The sequence below is a fragment of the Salmo salar genome, chromosome ssa29, assembly GCF_905237065.1.
Source record: "Salmo salar chromosome ssa29, Ssal_v3.1, whole genome shotgun sequence".
In the NCBI taxonomy this organism is placed as follows: domain Eukaryota; kingdom Metazoa; phylum Chordata; class Actinopteri; order Salmoniformes; family Salmonidae; genus Salmo; species Salmo salar.
This window is the reverse complement of record NC_059470.1, coordinates 13,657,867-13,677,003: the sequence shown is the minus strand read 5'-3', so window position 1 is coordinate 13,677,003 and position 19,137 is coordinate 13,657,867. Positions and strand designations below refer to the sequence as shown.

The following is a 19,137-nucleotide window of genomic DNA, read 5'->3' as shown; positions in this document are numbered from 1 at the left end:
TCTACCTGTGCTCTGATGCCCCGATGGTTGTTAGTACCCTACCAAAGTTGCTAGCGGCCAGTCGCTAATGGCCTGGTACTCAGTGCCCTTGAATGCGGCTGGAAAGCACATAGCCTATAGAGCCTAGTGAAACGTGTTCTTACAAGCCCATTCATTGACCAATCTCGTGTGGAAGCAGAGTTTTGACTGGCTGCTTTTTAAGATGATTCCAGCTTTCTAGTGTTGCTATATTTCTCAATTCTTAAAATGAAGCACATTAATTTGCTTTACAACCGGTGTATCCTATCTGGCATATTAAAAAACATAACCGCACCTAACTTCCATTTGCTGTTCGAGTGCAGGCTACAGATGATGTGATAGTGCCAACTACTTTAATGATTTTTTTTTCATTGGCAAGAATAGCAAATTTAGGAATGACATGCCAGCAACAAACGCTGACACTACACATCCAAGTATATCTGACTAAATTATTAAAGACAAACATTTGATTTCTGTAAAGTAAGTGTGGAAGAGGTGGAAAAAGTGTTGTCTTTCAACAATGAGGAGCCACCGGGGTCTGACAACTTGGATGGAAAATTACTGAGGATAATAGTTGATGATATTGCCACTCCTATTTGCGATATCTTCAATTTATGCCTAGTAAAAAATGTGCCCTCAGGCCTAGAGAGAAGCAAAAGTTATTTGCCTACCTAAGGATAGCAAAGCCCCCTTTACTGGCTCAAATAGCTGACCAGTCAGCCTTTTGGAAAAATAATTTGACCAGATATAATGCTTTTTTACAGTAAACAAATTGACTTTCGGCACACTTATAGGAAAGGACATTCAAGCACAGCACTTACACAAATGACTGATTGGCTGAGAGAAATTGATGATGAAAAGATTGGGGGGGCTGTTTTGTTAGACTTCAGTGTGGCTTTTGACATCGATCATAGTCTGTTGCTGGAACATGTGTTTTTGTATTTATGGATCCACATTAGCTGCTGCTAAGGCCCATACTCCACTACCACATACAGTTGAAGTTTACATACACCTTAGCCAAATACATTTAAACTCAGTTTTTCACAATTCTTGACATTTAATCCTCGTAAAAATTCCCTGTCTTAGGTCAGTTAGGATCACCACTTTATTTTAAGAATGTGAAATGTCAGAATAATAGTAGAGTGATTTATTTCAGCTTTATTTCTTTCATCACATTCCCAGTGGGTAAGAAGTTTACATGCACTCAATTAGTATTTGGTAGCATTGCCTTTAAATTGTTTAACTTGGGTCAAACGTTTCGGGTAGCCTTCCACAAGCTTCCCACAATACATTGGGTGAATTTTGGCCCATTCCTCCTGACAGAGCTGGTGTAACTGAGTCAGGTTTGTAGGCCTCCTTGCTCGCACACGCTTTTTCAGTTTTGCCCACAAATTTTCTAAAGGATTGAGGGCAGGGCTTTGTGATGGCCACCCTACAACTTTGGAAGTATGCTTGGGGTCATTGTCCATTTGGAAGACCCATTTGCGGGCAAGCTTTAACTTCCTGACTGATGTCTTGAAAAGTTGCTTCATAATATCCACAATTTTCCGTCCTCATGATGCCATCTTTTGTGAAGTGCATCAGTCCCTCCTGCAGCAAAGCACCCCACAACATGCTGCCACCCCCGTGCTTCACGGTTGGGATGGTGTTCTTCGGCTTGTAAGCCCCCTTTTTCCTCCAAACATAACGATGGTCATTATGGCCAAAGAGTTCTATTTTTGTTTCATCAGACCAGAGGACATTTCTCCAAAAAGTACGATCTTTGTCCCTATGTGCAGTTGCAAACCGTAGTCTGGCTTTTTTTATGGAGGTTTTGGAGCAGTGGCTTCTTCCTTGCTGAGCGGCCTTTCTGGTTATGTCAATATAGGACTCGTTTTACTGTGGATATAGATACTTTTGTACCTGTTTCCTCCAGCATCTTCAAAAGGTCCTTTGCTGCTGTTCTGGGATTGATTTGCACTTTTCGCACCAAAGTACGTTCATCTCTAGGAGACAGAACGCGTCTCCTTCCTGAGCGGTACGATGGCTCCGTGGTCCCATGGTGTTTATACTTGCGTACTATTGTTTGTACAGATGAATGCGGTAGCGTCAGGCATTTGGAAATTGCTCCCAAGGATGAACTAGACTTGTGGAGGTCTTGGATGATTTATTTGATTTTTTCCCATGATGTCAAGCAGAGGCACTGAGTTAAGGTAGGCCTTGAAATACATCCACAGGTACACCTCCAATTGACTCAAATTATGTCAATTAGCCTATCAGAAGCTTCTAAAGCCATGACATCATTTTCATTAATTTTCCAAGCTGTTTAAAGGCACAGTCAACTCTGACCCACTGGAATTGTGATACAGTGAAATAATGTGTCTGTAAACAATTGTTGGAAAAATGTCTTGTGTCATGCACAAAGTAGATGTCCTAACCGACTTGCCAAAACGATAGTTTGTTAACAAGAAAGTGGTTGAAAAATGAGTTTTAATGACTCCAACCTAAGTGTATGTAAACTTCCGATTTCAACCGTATCTACAACACAAGATCTGTGTGTACCTGTTGTATGGTGCGTATGTTATGTGTCTGTGCCTATGTTTGTGTTGCTTTACAGTCCCCGCTGTTCCTGAAGGTGTATTTCTATCAGGTTTTAAAAATCTGATTCTGCTGTTTGCATCAGTTACCTGATGTGGAATAGAGTTCCATGTAGTCATAGCTCTATGTAGTACTGCCTCCCATAGTCTGTTCTGGACTTGGGGACTGTGAAGAGACATGGTGGCATGTCTTGTGGGATATGCATGGGTGTCCGAGCCATTTGCCAGTAGTTCAAACAGACAGCTCGGTGCATTCAACATGTCAATACCTCTCACAAATACAAGTAGTGATGAAGTCAATCTGTCCTCCACGTTAAGCCAGGAGAGATTGACATGCATATTATTGTTAGCTCTCCAACGGTCAGGCGTGCTTCCCAGTTCTGAGCCAATTGCAATTTTCCTTAGTCCCTCGTTTGTGGCACATGACCACACGACAGAACCGTAGTCCAGGTGTGACAAAACTATGGCCTGTAGAACCTGCCTTGTTATATGTGGTAGTAGAGTAGGGGCCTGAGGGCACACACTTAATGTTGTGAATGTATTGTAATGTTAAAAAAAATGTATAACTGCCTTAATTTTTCTGGACCCCAGGAAGAGTAACTGCTGCCAAGTGGGATCCATAATAAATACAAAATACTAATTGGTTGATGTTGTCATTGGAAACACTTACCTTCCTCTTATCTTTTTTTTACTACAAAACCTAGAAACGTGTCATTTTCTCATGTTGATGTTGGGGTGTTGCTGGAGATGAATATGAAGTTGAACGTTTAGAAATGCCCCCTTTTTTTAATTAACTATAAATTACCTGGAGACCGGCAGTTATTTGCATGACAATCACTGGCTGACAAGGTCATGACCACCACAGCCCTAGTTGAGCATTATTTAAGCAATAAGGCACGGGGGGGGGGTGTGTCCAGGCACTCCGCGATTGTGTCGTGCCTAAGAACAGCCCTTAGCCGTGTTATATTGGCCATATACCACAAATCCCTGAGGTGCCTTATTGCTATGATAAACTGGTTACCAATGTAATTAGGGCAGTAAAAATACATGTTTTATCATACTCGTGGTATACGGTTTGATTTACCACGACTGTCAGCCAATCAGCATTCAGGGCTCAGTTTTTATAAATTGTAATAACACACCTTGAAACTATGTACTTGTATGACATTCCAGGCTGCGTTAGCGGCGTTGGACACACCAGGGGGCAGGTCACAGCAGAGTCAGAAGGTCGTGACCCCGCTGTCCGAGGTCATCGGGAGGAACCTGAAGGTGGCCCTGGCCAACAGCACCCGCAGCCACGACCCTGACCTCCAGGCCCTCACAGCCAGCCCCCAGCTCAGCAAGGAGACACACAGAGCGGTACAGAACACACCCTACCGCCTTCACAGCCAAGTTCATACACTCACAAGCCCATCTACACAGTTTCTTAAATGCCTGTGTGATGTTTGTGTGTGCCTTTAGGTGGAGGATCCGACTGCGGCCCTGGCTGGTGTGGTGATCTGTGTGAGTAAGAAACTGAGCAAGAAGCAGAGGGAGCTCAACGGCATCGCTGCCTCACTGGGAGCTGACTTCAGGTACTCCTCTCAACTCAACAATACATGCTCGCAACTATGTCTACAATGTTAGTAATTCCAGTCACAACACTTGCCATTAATGATGTATGTCCTCTCTATAATCCAATCCTCTGTGTGTGTGTGGGGTCCAGGTGGTCGTGTGACGACACCGTGACCCACTACATCTACCAGGGTCGTGTGGGGGACAACACGCGGGAGTACAGGGCTGTGAAGGAGAGAGGGGTGCATGTTGTGTCCCAGCACTGGCTTCAGGCGGTACGGAAGGTTTCCATTACACACAATAAACACAAATGTACTGCATGACCTATACGACAGGCACGGTCCACTCTTATATCAGACGTAACAGTCACAAAAGTGCTGCTGTAGTTCGTCTGTGTGGTTTTGTGTGTGTGTGTGCGCTCAATACTGACTCTTTGCTGTTGTCTGTCTCCAGTGTGCTGAGGATCAAAGGCACGTGTCGGAGTCTCTCTACCCATTCACCTACAACCCCAAGATGAGCCTGAACCTCAGCCAGGTGCCTCCTGACAGTAGCCAGAGGTCTCCCCCTGCCACCCTCACCACAAAACTCCAAGACCTCACTGAGGCCCAAGAGAACAGGGTACGTTCCTTACAGAAACCACTCACTCTAGATCTGGGGCTGTATGTATTGAGCATCTTCGCGTAGGAGTGCTGATTTAGGATCAAATGTGTTTCGGAGGACGCATGGCTCTCGACCTTCGCCTCTCCCGAGTCCGTACAGGAGTTCCAGCGATGGGACAAGACTGTAACTACCAATTGGATATCACGAAAAAGGGGTAAAATGTATTCATTTTGATCTAAAAGGCAAAACTGATCCTAAATCAGCACTCCTACTCTGAGATGCTTGATACTTACGGTCCCTGTATTTGTTCAATGGTTTGAGTGTCTGGAAAATGGTGCAGGGAGGCTGTCAGTTCAAAGCTTCACATCATAACCTCGTCTCCCTCAGCCTGAAGATAATGCCGTAGAAGACGCCACAACCTCCCATCACGTCAGTGAAGGAGAGACTGATCAAGAGCAGGGCCGGGACAATGCAGAGAAGAAAGGTGGGGCTCTTATACACTGATGATCCACCGGTCTGCCCTTCTGTGCCATGGCTCAAGTGCATTGAATTGAAACTTTCCAGGTCCAGACTAATGAACTCTTGCTGAGACTACCGGTATAAACCTTTTAGAAAACAGCTAATGAACAAAATTCCTTGTTTTTGCCTCTCCGTTTCACACGCGTCCATGTGCTTTTAAAGAAAAAGATGCAGGACAATTATACAAAATGTAAGTTTTATATTAGTTTGTTGTTAAGTAAAATAAGAGGCTCATGGTCTTTGTCAAATAGCTCTAATTTACCCTCCATTACTGTCACAAAAGATGGTGGATAAATGAATGTCTTAGTCAGGCCATTTTAAAATGGTCCCAGTTCCGGTCTGCTTAAGGGGTGGCTCTCCCATAGACACCAATGCGATAGCAGCTGTGTCTGGTCTGCTTAGTTCGTTGACTGTACATGAACCAGGAAAAATGAGAGAGTGGGACGTCTCACTTCCTCTTCTATCTCTGTTATCACTGTCAGTTGCCGTCCTCCATTAAGGTGGTATAATTGGAATCTTTTGGATTCGGTAAGTGTGGGTTCAAGACCCCTCGTGACAAACTTTTAGTTTTTTGTTGGAAAAACAACTGCTGCTGGTCCTCAAGTAAATAACGCATGTGTTGAAGTACAACATATAATGATGCATATAAAACGTACATTTAAATGTACAGGACTATGTAATATGTATGAATATTAGCAGTGTGTTTGTCTATGAGGCTGACGATAGAAGCAGCTCCTCATTAATCTTGCTGGCTGCACTTCCCTTCTCAACACACTAACACAGTAAGTGTAACTTCTACATTCTAAAGTATAAAAAAAGATCCTCTGAGATTTTGAGCCCTTGCCGCAAACTGCGAAATTTACCAGGTGCTAGGCTCGCTACACTGTTCTATTTGACCAGTAGTTCCAACACATGATTTAGTTACTTTTACTAGCAGATTGTGCCATTTCACATTTGTTAAGGGTTCTTTTATTGAAATGTTTTTGATTACGTCCGACCATGAATAACAACTGTCTACTTTCAGTGGGCGAATTTTTTTTAATTTTTATTATTATTATTTTTCATGGTACCAAGGTGGCTAATTGTGACATGTTTTCCAATGGGAAAAGCTAACGGCTAGCATAGTTCTAAAAGCTTTAAACCTGTGGTCTAAGCAAGAGTTTGTAATTATGGACACTCCTGGTTCATACATGACTGATTAAAAAGTGAAGTTTGCACTTATCAGGAGTCAACTGAATATTCCGTGAGTACAGGTCCCCAAAACACACACATACATTACACACGTCACTTTCTTTCATTCCTGTCATCCTCTGACCGTCTCTGTCTCCCAGACCTGTCAGAGACCCTGGAGATGAGGGAGAACCTCCAGAGGCAGCTGCAGGAAATCATGTCAGCCACCAAGAAGACCACCAGCAGGCGCTCTTCAGCCCGCCTGGGCTCCGTGGGGATCGACTCTCATCCTCACACCCCTGGCCGCAACGCAAATGTCCGACGCACTCTGGAAGCACTGCGGTATGAGACACCGACACACCAGGGGCTGCAAAACGTCAAAATAATCTTCAATTAACCTTCGCTATTCAGTTTCCCTATGCCGATGACCAGATCTGTGTCCAGACAGTCATCCCATTGTTTGGTTTTCAAATTCCTCTGCACTGCAAAGGTTTAGACTTTACTTGAGACTGAGTTGAATTTGTGCTTTAAATTCGTTGGATGTTTATTAATTCAAATGTCTTTGTTTGCCATGTAAATAAGGCATGTACATCATGTCTTTACAGTGTGAAAAAGGGCTAACTCTCTCGGTCTCCCTCCTTTGGTGTTATTCAGGATGTCTCGTCAGGCAGCAATGGACCTGAACACAGAGCCGTCTCAGAGTGAGCAGATCGTGTGGGATGACCCAACGGCCCGGGAGGAGAGGGCCAAGCTGGCTGACAACCTGCAATGGCCCGGCAGCCCCTCCCAGCACTCTGAGCCCCTGGCTGTACCTCTAGCAGCACCCCTATCCCACTCTGACAATGCCGGAAACACACTCCGGGACTCCATGACCGACTCTGAAATGGTGGAAATGGGTGAGGGGGGGCGGAGTTAAAAAAGTAGTCCCCTGTCTTCAATCACACTCAAGTGTTGCAGAAGTTTCAAAGGATTTAAAAAGAGAGTGCAATAGACTTTGGAAATTCAGTTTTTCAATCATGTTATATATGCCAATGCACCTGCAGCAACAGATTCTTACTATTGAGTTGCCAAATATTTACCTGTGAAACGTTCTCCCTCCTATTCAGTGGAGTGTGATGTGATTGACCAGCAGATGGGTGAGAGGGTGATGACCGTGCCAGGGGAGGCGCCAGAGCCTGACCTCCTCACCCCTAAAGCCCCCAGCATCGCCTTCCCCCTCGCCAACCCCCCCGTGCCCCCAGAGCCACAGGTAACCACACTCACCCTCCCTCCCTCTTGTAAGGTGATATTATAAGTAAATGTTTAGATGTGAATCGTTACTTAGCGGCACGGTGGTGTACTGTGATGCTAAAAAGGCTGTGCTGTCAACAGATGGAAGAGGAGAGTGAGGCGGAGAAGGAGCCTCCTCGGTTCCAGCTCTCCTCCCTCAACCCCCAGGAGAGGATAGACTACAGCGCCCTCATAGAGGAGCTGGGTGAGTCTGTCCTCCTCCCTGACCACCTAACTAACTAGATGCCATCTTTACTGTCTCTTTGGTACATATGTGGTCCCGTGTGGCTCAGTTGGTAGAGCATAGCACTTTCAACGCCAGGGTTGTGGGTTTGATTTTCCCCGGGGACAAGTATAAAAATCTATGTACCCACTACTGTAAGTTGCTCTGGATAAGAGTGTCTGCTTAATGACCAAAATCTAAAGTAGCCTCAACTCGTTGGTTGCGTGTCAAATTGACACCCTAATCCCTATGTAGTGCACTATTTTGACCAGAGCCCATAGGGTTCTGGTTCAAACTAGTGCACCATATAGGGAAAAGGGTACATTGGGCACCCACCCCGTGTCTACTTTTTTTATTTGCGGTGGTCTTAAAATATCTTGTTTCTTTCTCTTCTGAGACGGTCTGTTGTCCTGTTTGTCAGTCCCCCCTATTGCATTTCTCTGACTCTACATGTCTGGGTTCCTGTAGGGGGCGTAGTGCTGGACAAACAGTGCTTTGACCCCAGCTGCTCCCACATCATTGTGGGGAGCCCCCTGAGGAATGAGAAGTACCTGGCAGCCATGGCCTCCGGGAAGTGGATCCTGCACCGTTCCTACCTGGAGGCCTGTCGCTCCGTGGGACACTTTATCCAGGTCAGGATCTGCATCAGACCACCACAACATGCCACCACTTCCTCCACAGACTCGTAGCGCCATCTTTTTGAATTGAATCTTTATTTAACCAGGAAGTCCCAATGAGTTCAGAAGACATCTTTCACATGAGAGACCTATCCAAGAAGGGGCAGCTCAATTAAAAAAAATACATCTTGTTTATGCATTTTGAATTTAATGGAGAGGGTGTACATACTGTGTGTTCCAGGAGGATGCGTACGAGTGGGGCAGTAGCTCCATCCTGGATGCCCTACCCTCCATCAGCTCCCATCAGAAGAGGCTGGCATTGGCTGCCATGCGCTGGAGGAGGAACCTGCAGGACCAGAACAACCTGGAGGGAGCGTTCAGCGGTTGGACAGTCATGCTAAACATCGACCAGACCAGAGAGTCAGGGTTCAGACGACTACTGCAGTCTGGTGGAGCAAAGGTACCAACAAAGCTCTTAAAGGACAACTCCACTTTTCAAACTCATTGTCATTATTTCCAGCAAAATACCAGTGTCAACATATGTGAAAACGGCACATTTCTACGTTTAAAAAAAAAAAAAAGAAATATAAAGTTCTACCCGATGACAGCAAAAAAAACATTTGATCAACTTTGATTTTCAAACGCTATGAGATTCACGGTGACGTCGGAGCAAGAAAATACCCTCCCTTGGGCTAGAAAACTCACTGCAGGTTTTGAAAATCACAAATCTTTTGCATTTAATCCTGTGAAGTCACAGAGAAGCATTTCTTAGGACCTCATTTTTATAACCACAGATCATAGAGATGCACTGTTTTCACATATGTTGACACTGTTTTGTTGCTGGAGAAAAATCATGTACTACTGGAAAAATAATATGCTGCTGACAATATTAGGATAGGATGAATCAGAAAAGGAGCTTGGCTACATTTTATTCAGTTGCACCCCATTTAATAAGAGGAAACGCAAAACTGGCACCTGTCGTCATTCCTCGCACATATGCTGACCAACATGACGCTTGCTGCCTATATTTAAAGGATGTAGTCCAGATCGGCTAGGCCTGGGAAACTTTATGGATGGACATAGAGAATTAGTAGCTCATACACGCAAACCCACCCACCTAAAAGGACCGACCAATCAAAGCCGCCTGCAACCCATCTCAGACACTTAAGCAAATCACATTTTTCAAAGAAACGTATAAAAAACCTTGCCTTAGCTTCAAATCACTTCTGTAGGATATCAAAAACTAGTCTGCATTATAGGATAATGCTAAATTAATGTAGCCTATCATATAAATTGACGAGGAAAGTTTTGAGGAGATATAAGCTGGAGACTGATCTTCAGTATTCATACCCCTTATTCCACATTTTGTTACATCCTGAATTCAAAATGGATAAAAGTTTTTCTTTTTTCTCAGCCATCTACATGCAATATCCCATAATGACAAAGTGAAAAAATTTTTGAAATTTTTGCAAATTTTATTGAAAATGAAATGCGAATGTCTAATTTACCTAAGTATTCACACCCATGAGTCAATGCATGTTAGAATCACCTTTGGTAGTAATTACAGCTGTAAGTGTTTCTGGGTTAGTCTCTAAGAGCTTTGGCAGTGTTCCAGATAACAATATAGATTTTTGCATGCAAAAAGACTCAAATCAAACTGAATTGCGCAATTGACGTGAACGGTGTCATAAGCAAGATGTGCTCATATAAAAAAATATAAAAATACAGACTTGGTGAAAGGGCCTTTACTCTATCATACTGCACCTCAGTCTTCACTTACTGTTTCTTAGTATGGAGAAATCTTATGATAGAGAAGTTTGTATCTGACTGCCCATCTCCTCCATACTTTGTAGATATTGACAACGTGTACACTTCTGGATGTTATTCCATCCATTCTCTCTTCTCCCACACCCTCTCTCCAGGTTCTCCCCAGTCCCTCTCCATCTCTGTACAAGGGAACCACGCACCTGTTTGCAGAATTCAGTCGGTTGAAGCCGGGAGACTTCCGGGTGGATGTGCCAGAGGCCATGTCCCAGGGAGTCAAATGTCTGAAGCCAGAGTTCATCGCAGATTACCTCATTCAGGTTGGTGGGACTGTAACTAAAGCACACAACTGCCTCATAAAGGGACATTATGCTGAAGGGAATATGTCTGACTGCTTTAAAGGCAGTTTATAGTGCCTTCAGAAAGTATTCCCACCCCTTGACTTTTTCCACATTTTGTTACCTCTTGAATTTAAAATGGGTTCCATTGAGATTTTTTGGTCACGGACTTACACACAATACCCCATAATGTCAAAGTGGAATTATATTTTTATAAATGTATTAAAAACAAAAAGCAGAAATGTCTTGCGATAAGTATTCAACCCCTTTGTAATGGCAAGCCTAAATCATTTCAGTAATAAAAATGTGCTTAACTTCTATGGGCTAGGTGGGACGCCAGCGTCCCACCTGCGGGACACAGCCAGTGAAATATCAGGGCGGCAAATTCAAAAACAACAGTCATAATTCAACTTTCTCAAACATACGACTATTTTACACCATTTCAAAGATACACGTCTCCTTGATGTAACCACATTGTCTGATTTCAAAAAGGCTTTACAGCGAAAGCAAAACATTAGATTATGTTAGGAGAGTACATAGACACAAATAATCACACAGCCATTTTCCAAGCAAGGACATGTGTCAATAAAACCCCAAACACAGCGAAATGAAGCACTAACCTTTGACGATCTTCATCAGATGACACTCCTAGGACATTGTTACACAATACATATATGTTTTGTTCGATAAAGTTCATATTTATATCCAAAAACAGCATTTTACATTGGCGCGTGACGTTCAGAAAATATTTTGCCTCCAATACTGCCAGTGAATCAGCACAATTTACAAAAATACTCATCATAAACGTTGATAAAATATTAAACTGTTATTCAAAGAATTATAGATGAACATATCCTTTATGCAATCGCTGTGACAGATTTCAAAAAAGCTTCACGGGGAAAGCACACTTTGCAATAATCTGAGTACTGCGCTCAGAAAAATACACCAGGCAATACAGATACCCGCCATTTTGGAGTCATCTAAAATCATAAATAGCATTACAGATATTCACTTACCTTTGATCTTCATCAGAAGGCACTTCCAGGAATCCCAGGTCCACAATAAATGTTGTTTTGTTAGATAAAGTCCATAATTTATGTCCAAATAACTCCTTGTTGTTTGCACGTTCAGTAAGCTACTCCAAATGTAGGAAGCGCGCCGAAAGTTTCACGACAAAAGTTACATTTACGTTCGTTGAGACATGTAAAACATCAATCTTTAGGGCCTTTTTAATGTAAAACTTCAGTAATATTCCAACCGGACGATTCCAATGTTTTGAAAAACGTTATGGAACACAGCTACCTCCTCATGTGAACGCGCGTAATTGTGGCCTGTCGTTCTCTCGGTCATCAGACTCCAGGAGGTCTTGTTCGCTCTCTGTTGACTGCAAAAGCCTGAAACACGTTCTAAAGACTGTTGACATCTAGTGGAAGCCTTAGGAAGTGCATATTGAACCCTAAGTCACTGTATACTGAATAGGCCCAGTCTTGAAAAACTACAATCCACTTCGTGGTTGGATTTTTTTCTCAGGTTTTTGCCTGCCACATGAGTTCTGTTATACTCAGACACAATTCAAACAGTTTTAGAAACTTCAGTGTTTTCTATCCAAATCTACTAATAATATGCATATTCTAGTTTCTGAGCCAGAGTAATAACCTGTTTAAATTGGGTACGTTTTTCATCCGGCTGTGAAAATACTGCCCCCTAGCCCAGACAGGTTAACAACTACCATGCGTTGCGTGGACTCTGTGCAATTTTTTAATCACTACCTCATCTCTCTACCCCACACATACAGTGCATTCGGTTAAGTATTTAGACCCCTCGACTTTCTCCACATTTTGTTACAGCCGTATTCTAAAATGGATGACTTTTTTTCCCCCCTCATCAATCTACACACAATATGACAAAGCGAAAACTGAAATATCACATTTACTCAGTACTTTGTTGAAGCACCTTCAGCAGCGATTACAGCCTCGAGTCTTCTTGGGTATGATGCTACAAGCTTGGCACACCTGTATTTGGGGAGTTTCTCCCATCCTTCTCTCCAGATCCTAAGCTCTCAGGTTGGATGGGGAGCGTCGCTGCACAGCTATTTTCAGGTCTCTCCAGAGATGTTAGATTGGTTTCAAGTCCAAGCTCTGGCTGGGCTACTCAAGGACATTCAGAGACTTGTCCCGAAGCCACTCCTGCGTTGTCTTAGCTGTGTGCTTAGGGTCATTTTCCTGTTGAAAGTTGAAACTTCGCCCCAGTCTCAGGTCCTGAGCGCACTGGAGCAGGTTCTCATCAAGGATCTCTCTGTACTTTTCTCCATTCATCTTTCCCTTGATCCTGACTAGTCTCCCAGTCCCTTCCACTGAAAACCATCCCCACTGTGTGATGCTGCCACCATGTTTCACCGTAAGGATGGTGCCATGTTTCCACTAGACATGACGCTTGGCATTCAGGCCAAAGAGTTCAATCTTGGTTTCAACAGACCAGAGAATCTTGTTTGCCATGGTCTGAGTCCTTTTGGCAAACTCCAAGCGGGCTGTCATATGCCTTTTACTGAGGAGTGCCTTCCGTCTGGCCACTCTGTCATAACGACCTGATTGGTGGATGCTGCAGAAATGGTTGTCCTTCTGGAAGGTTCTCCCATCTCCACAGAGGAACTCTGGAGTTCTGTCAGTGACCGTCGGGTTCTTGGTCACCTCCTACACCTCCTACATTTGGAATTTAGGCTCTAACGCAACAACATGTGGAATAAGTCAAGGGCTATGAATACTTTCTGAAGGCAAACTGTATATGGGTCATCCTCACGAAACTGACATTTACCAATTTATCATTTTTCACAATTTCCTCATGTTTCACTGAAATTAGCATCTGTACTTATCTATTTCATAATCATTATGTTTTTGGATCAGATATTATGCATTCTACCACAATTTTCACAATTCTCTAATGCAAGTAGAAGTCCAAGAAAGTTAATAGCAAATCAATTTCTAAGATGTTTTTTTATTTTTTTACATTATTCCCCTAATGAAAAGGCCTGAGCTAAACATGACGCTGAAAATATTAAATTGAGTCATGCGAAGGCCAAGTGGGGTAAGGGGGGTGTTTGATGATAACCTCATTCTGAAGGAATTGAAGCAAAACATTTAAAATTTTTTTATTATTTTTATTTTTTTATTATTATTATTATTATTATATATTTTTTATTATTATTATTTTAAAAAAAATCCGTAAAGCTTCTTTTTTTTTACCTCTATCGAATTGTTAGTTACTGTCTTGTCCCATCGCTACAACTCCCGTACGGACTCAGGAGAGGCGACGGTCGAGAGCCATGCGTCCTCCGAAACACGACCCCGCCAAGCCGCACTGCTTCTTGACACAATGCTCGCTTAACCCAGAGGCCAGCCACACCAATGTGTTGGAGGAAACACTGTACACCTGGCGACCATGTCAGTATGCATTGCGCCCACCCCACCACAGGAGTCGCTAGAGCACAATAGGACAAGGACAACTCGGCCGGCCAAACCCTCCCCTAACCCGGACGACGCTGGGCCAATTGTGCGCTGCCTCATGGGTGTCCCAGTCGCGGCCGGCTGCGACACAGCCTGGGATAGAACCAGGATCTGTAGTGCATTGCCTTAGACCACTGCGCCACTCGGGAGGCCCCTAGCGAATACATTTACTTGTGCTCATCAAAGGACTACTCCTCTTGATCAGTGGTTCTCAACTGGTTTTGCCTCGGTACCCAAATTGAACCAGGTTGTCTGTTGCGACCCAATATTCACATCACAAAAATACAATTTGGTAAACTATGCTATGTTAAATGTTGCAACATTCCCACGTCTTTCATTGTCAATAATAAAATGTTGCCCATATTCTTGATGAATGTTAGTAAACTCACTGGTTTGAGACTACAAAATCAACCAAAATGGCGATGCTAATAGCTCTATATTAAAAATACATATTTTTTGTAAGTTCATTTATTTCTAAACAATTTCTACCTGGTTTGAGTTCAGACTGGAGTATTATATTTTTTTCATTTTCATTTACTCAGACACGAGACCCATTCCAAACCTCCCTGGTCACGACCTACCAGCTGCTCTAGATAGAACTTTATTTTAAAACCAATTGGAGCTTTACAGGAACAAATGAGACATGCCCACAGTATTCTATACATAATAAATATAGTTGAATGTAAACTTCAACTAGTAAACAATTTTGTTTTATGATTTATGGAAAAACTACAGCAACATTTTGTTTTTATTCAAATAAGTTAGGTTTTAATAAAGTAAAATTGTATTAACTGACCCGAGAATTTAATCTGGAAGCATTTTAGTAATGCGAATTTGGGGTGAAAATGTACAAAAATCTGGCGACAATTTTAAATGTATTTAAAATAAGACACTTTGCTAAAACTAGACTTCTTAGGCCTGATAGTTGATTTTTGCAGATTCATCATGGTTCTGTAACCAATTTGCTAAATACATGTTTAAAATTGGTTTCATGGTTATCACCCATACAAGTTGTTGGGAAAGTATAAAGCACGTGTTAAACTCATTCCACGGAGGGCCGAGTGTCTGCACGTTTTCGCTCCTCCCTTGTACTTGATTGATTGAAATAAGGTCACTAATTAGTAATGAACTCTCACTCACCTGGATGTCTGTCTTCATTGAAAAGGAAAAATTAAAAACCTGCCTGCACTAGTCCTCCATGGAATGAGTTTGTCACCCCCGATCTAAAGTGAAACCAGTTGGTTAATATTTGATCCATACAGTGAGGGGAAAAAATATTTGATCCCCTGCTGATTTTGTACATTTGCCCACTGACAAAAACGATCAGTCTAAAATTTTAATGGTAGGTTTATTTGAACAGTGAGAGACAGAATAACAACAAAAAAATCCAGAAAAACGCATGTCAAAAATGTTATAAATTGATTTGCATTTTAATGAGGGAAATAAGTATTTGACCCCTCTCAATCAGAAAGATTTCTGGCTACCAGGTGTCTTTTACACAGGTAACGAGCTGAGATTAGTGCTCCTAATCTGTTTTATCTGTTTAAAAGACACCTGTCCACAGAAGCAATCAATCAATCAGATTCCAAACTCTCCACCATGGCCAAGACCAAAGAGCTCTCCAAGGATGTCAGGGACAAGATTGTAGACCTACACAAGGCTGGAATGGGCTACAAGACCATCGCCAAGCAGCTTGGTGAGAAGGTGACAACAGTTGGTGCTATTATTCGCAAATGGAAGAAACACAAAATAACTGTCAATCTCCCTCGGCCTGGGGCTCCATGCAAGATCTCACCTCGTGGAGTTGCAATGATCATGAGAACGGTGAGGAATCAGCCCAGAATTACATGGGAGGATCTTGTCAATGATCTCAAGGCAGCTGGGACCATAGTCACCAAGAAAATAATTGGTAACACACTACGCCGTGAAGGACTGAAATCCTGCAGCGCTGGCATTGTCCCCCCTGCTCAAGAAAGCACATATACATGCCCGTCTGAAGTTTGCCAATGAACATCTGAATGATTCAGAGGACAACTGGTGAAAGTGTTGTGGTTAGATGAGACCAAAATGGAGCTCTTTGGCATCAACTCAACTCGCCGTGTTTGGAAGAGGAGGAATACTGCCTATGACCCCAAGAACACCATCCCCACCGTCAAACATGGAGGTGGAAACATTATGTTTTGGGGGTGTTTTTATGCTAAGGGGACAGGACAACTTCACCGCATCAAAGGGACGATGGATGGGGCCATGTACCGTCAAATCTTGGTTGAGAACCACCTCCCCTCAGCCAGGGCATTGAAAATAGGTCGTGGATGGGTATTCCAGCATGACAATGACCCAAAACACACGGCCAAGGCAACAAAGGAGTGGCTCAAGAAGAAGCACATTAAGGTCCTGGAGTGGCCTAGCCAGTCTCCAGACCTTAATCCCATAGAAAATCTGTGGAGGGAGCTGAAGGTTCGAGTTGCCAGCCGCGAAACCTTAATGACTTGGAGAAGATCTACCAGGAAGAGTGGGACAAAATCCCTCCTGAGATGTGTGCAAACCTGATGGCCAACTACAAGAAACGTCTGACCTCTGATTGCCAACAAGGGTTTTGCCACCAAGTACTAAGTCATGTTTTGCAGAGGGGTCAAATACTTATTTCCCTCATTAAAATGCAAATCATTTTATAACATTTGTGACGTGTTTTTCTGGATATTTTTGTTCTGTCTCTCACTGTTCAAATAAACCTACCATTAAAATTATAGACTGATCATTTCTTTGTCAGTGGGCAAACATACAAAATCAGCAGGGGATCAAATATTTTTTTCCCTCACTGTAAAATGGTAAGGTGCCTTCATTTAACCATACTATGTGATCAACCTTCTCCATAATACCCACCCTGGCCAGTTAAAGGTTCTCCGTGTAACATTTCCACCTGCAACTAGTGACCAAATACCAATTACATACCAGTAGTAGCAAAGAAATAGAAATTCACCAGAGTAAAACATACATTTTTAGAAAGGCACGTGACCTCCAACTGCTCCTAAATGCAATTAAAACTAAATGCATGCTCTTCAACCCATCGCTGCCCGCACCTGCCCGCCTGTCTAGCATCACTACTCTGGACGGTTCTGACTTAGAATATGTGGGCAACTACAAATACCTAGGTGTCTGGTTAGACTGTAAACTCTCCTTCCAGACTCACATTAAGCATCTCCAATCCAAAATGAAATCTAGAATCGGCTTCCTATTTCGCAACAAAGCATCCTTCACTCATGCTGCCAAACATACCCTCGTAAAACTGACTATCCTACTGATCCTTGACCTCGGCGATGTCATTTACAAAATAGCCTCCAACACTCTACTCAGCAAATTGGATGCAGTCTATCACAGTGCCATCTGTTTTGTCACCAAAGCCCCATATACTACCCACCACTGCGACCTGTATGCTCTCGTTGGCTGGCCCTCGCTTTATATTCGTTGCCAAACCCACTGGCTCCAGGTCATCTATAAGTCTTTGCTCGGTAAAGCCCCGCCTTATCTGAGCTCACTGGTCACCATAGCAGCACCCACCCATAGCACATGCTCCAGCAGGTATATTTCACTGGTCACCCCCAAAGCCAACTCCTCCTTTTGGCCACCTTTCCTTCCAGTTCTCTGCTGCCAATGACTGGAATGAATTGCAAAAATCATCTGAAGCTGGAGACTCGTATCTCCCTCACTAACTTTAAGCATCAACTGTCAGAGCAGCTTACAGCTCATTGCACCTGTGCATAGCCCATCTGTAAATAGCCCACCCAACTACCTAATCCCCATGTTATTTTTTTTTCTTCTCCTTTGCACGCCAGTATCACTACTTGTACATCTTCTGCACATCTATCACTCCAGTGTTTAATTGCTAAATTGTATTTATTTTTCCACTAGGGCCTATTTATTGCCTTACCTCCCTAATCTTACTTCATTTGCACACACTGGATATAGACTTTTCTATTGTGTTATTGATTGTATGTATGTTTATTCCATGTAACTCTGTGTAGTTGTTTGTGTCGCACTGCTTTGCTTTATCTTGGCCAGGTTGCAGTTGTAAATGAGAACTTGTTCTCAACTGGTTACATGGTTAAATAAAGGTGAATTTTTTTTATTTTTTAACAGTGCAAATTAGCTTATTTTTTCCCCCCCCCATGACTAGCCGGTCCGGCTGTTGTGTGTACTAGTTCTTCACATCCTTGCAACTGTTTTTTGGATTATGATAAAGTAAGAAGCAGTACCAAGCCATTTTAGGTGTTTCTAAGCAGTGTTCTTGTAAAACCATGAAGGAATCAAAAATATTATATGTTGCTCCACTAAGAAAATCAAGACTGATACTAAAACGTTCATAAGTCTATTCTCTTTTTGTCCAGGACCCGTCTGCACCAATAGAGATGTACTATCTTCCTGAAGCGGCCCAGTGTCTGCCAGCGGGCGCAGACGTCAGCCGCACCACCCCGTCCCACAAGCGCAAAGTATCAGGAGATTCCTCCAAGCTCAAGAAGACCCGCCTCAAGTGAAAACATCGGCATTTAGAGCTGTGCTGTCATCAAGTAAATTCCATCATTTTAGAAACGCCCTTGCAAGCCGTAATGATAGTATGTCTGTAAATAAGATTTTTTTTTTTATTAGTTGTATGAAAATAAAATGAATGTGACAAATGTTTGTCGTTGTGATTGATTGGCGCTTTCAGCAAGAGTCAGACAATGTTCTCAAGCGCTCAACACTGAGAGATGCACTGTCAATGTATGTCCAATAGAGGGCACTCTACAATCGGTTTGAATCCCAAGCATCATAGCTGGAATGAGTTCATTGTAGTTCATTGTTCTCAGCATCATATGCTGAACCATTGAGCTTTTTTTTTGCACCTCTTAAGTGTACTGATACCAAAGCAGGGACAAAATGTTTTAACCTCTCCTTTTTTCATTGACAACGTGAGTCCTCTGAGATCAATTCTACCTGCTATGAAGTGATAAT

General features: G+C 42.9%; 1 protein-coding gene across 1 annotated transcript in view; it reads left to right on the top strand.

Moving 5' to 3' along the window:
* The window catches only part of topbp1 (DNA topoisomerase II binding protein 1), a 35,041-nt gene extending 16,220 nt beyond the window's left edge, over positions 1 to 18,821 (top strand). Inside the window, exons 15-27 of the mRNA XM_014180907.2 lie at positions 3,768 to 3,953; positions 4,056 to 4,168; positions 4,300 to 4,423; positions 4,602 to 4,766; positions 5,136 to 5,232; positions 6,599 to 6,779; positions 7,092 to 7,333; positions 7,544 to 7,686; positions 7,809 to 7,911; positions 8,398 to 8,561; positions 8,788 to 9,006; positions 10,469 to 10,630; positions 18,534 to 18,821. Coding sequence (XP_014036382.2) covers positions 3,768 to 3,953; positions 4,056 to 4,168; positions 4,300 to 4,423; positions 4,602 to 4,766; positions 5,136 to 5,232; positions 6,599 to 6,779; positions 7,092 to 7,333; positions 7,544 to 7,686; positions 7,809 to 7,911; positions 8,398 to 8,561; positions 8,788 to 9,006; positions 10,469 to 10,630; positions 18,534 to 18,680 — 2,046 coding nt within the window. The 3' untranslated portion in view covers positions 18,681 to 18,821. The remainder of the gene's footprint in view (positions 1 to 3,767; positions 3,954 to 4,055; positions 4,169 to 4,299; positions 4,424 to 4,601; positions 4,767 to 5,135; positions 5,233 to 6,598; positions 6,780 to 7,091; positions 7,334 to 7,543; positions 7,687 to 7,808; positions 7,912 to 8,397; positions 8,562 to 8,787; positions 9,007 to 10,468; positions 10,631 to 18,533) is intronic.
* Positions 18,822 to 19,137: the final 316 nt, after the last annotated feature.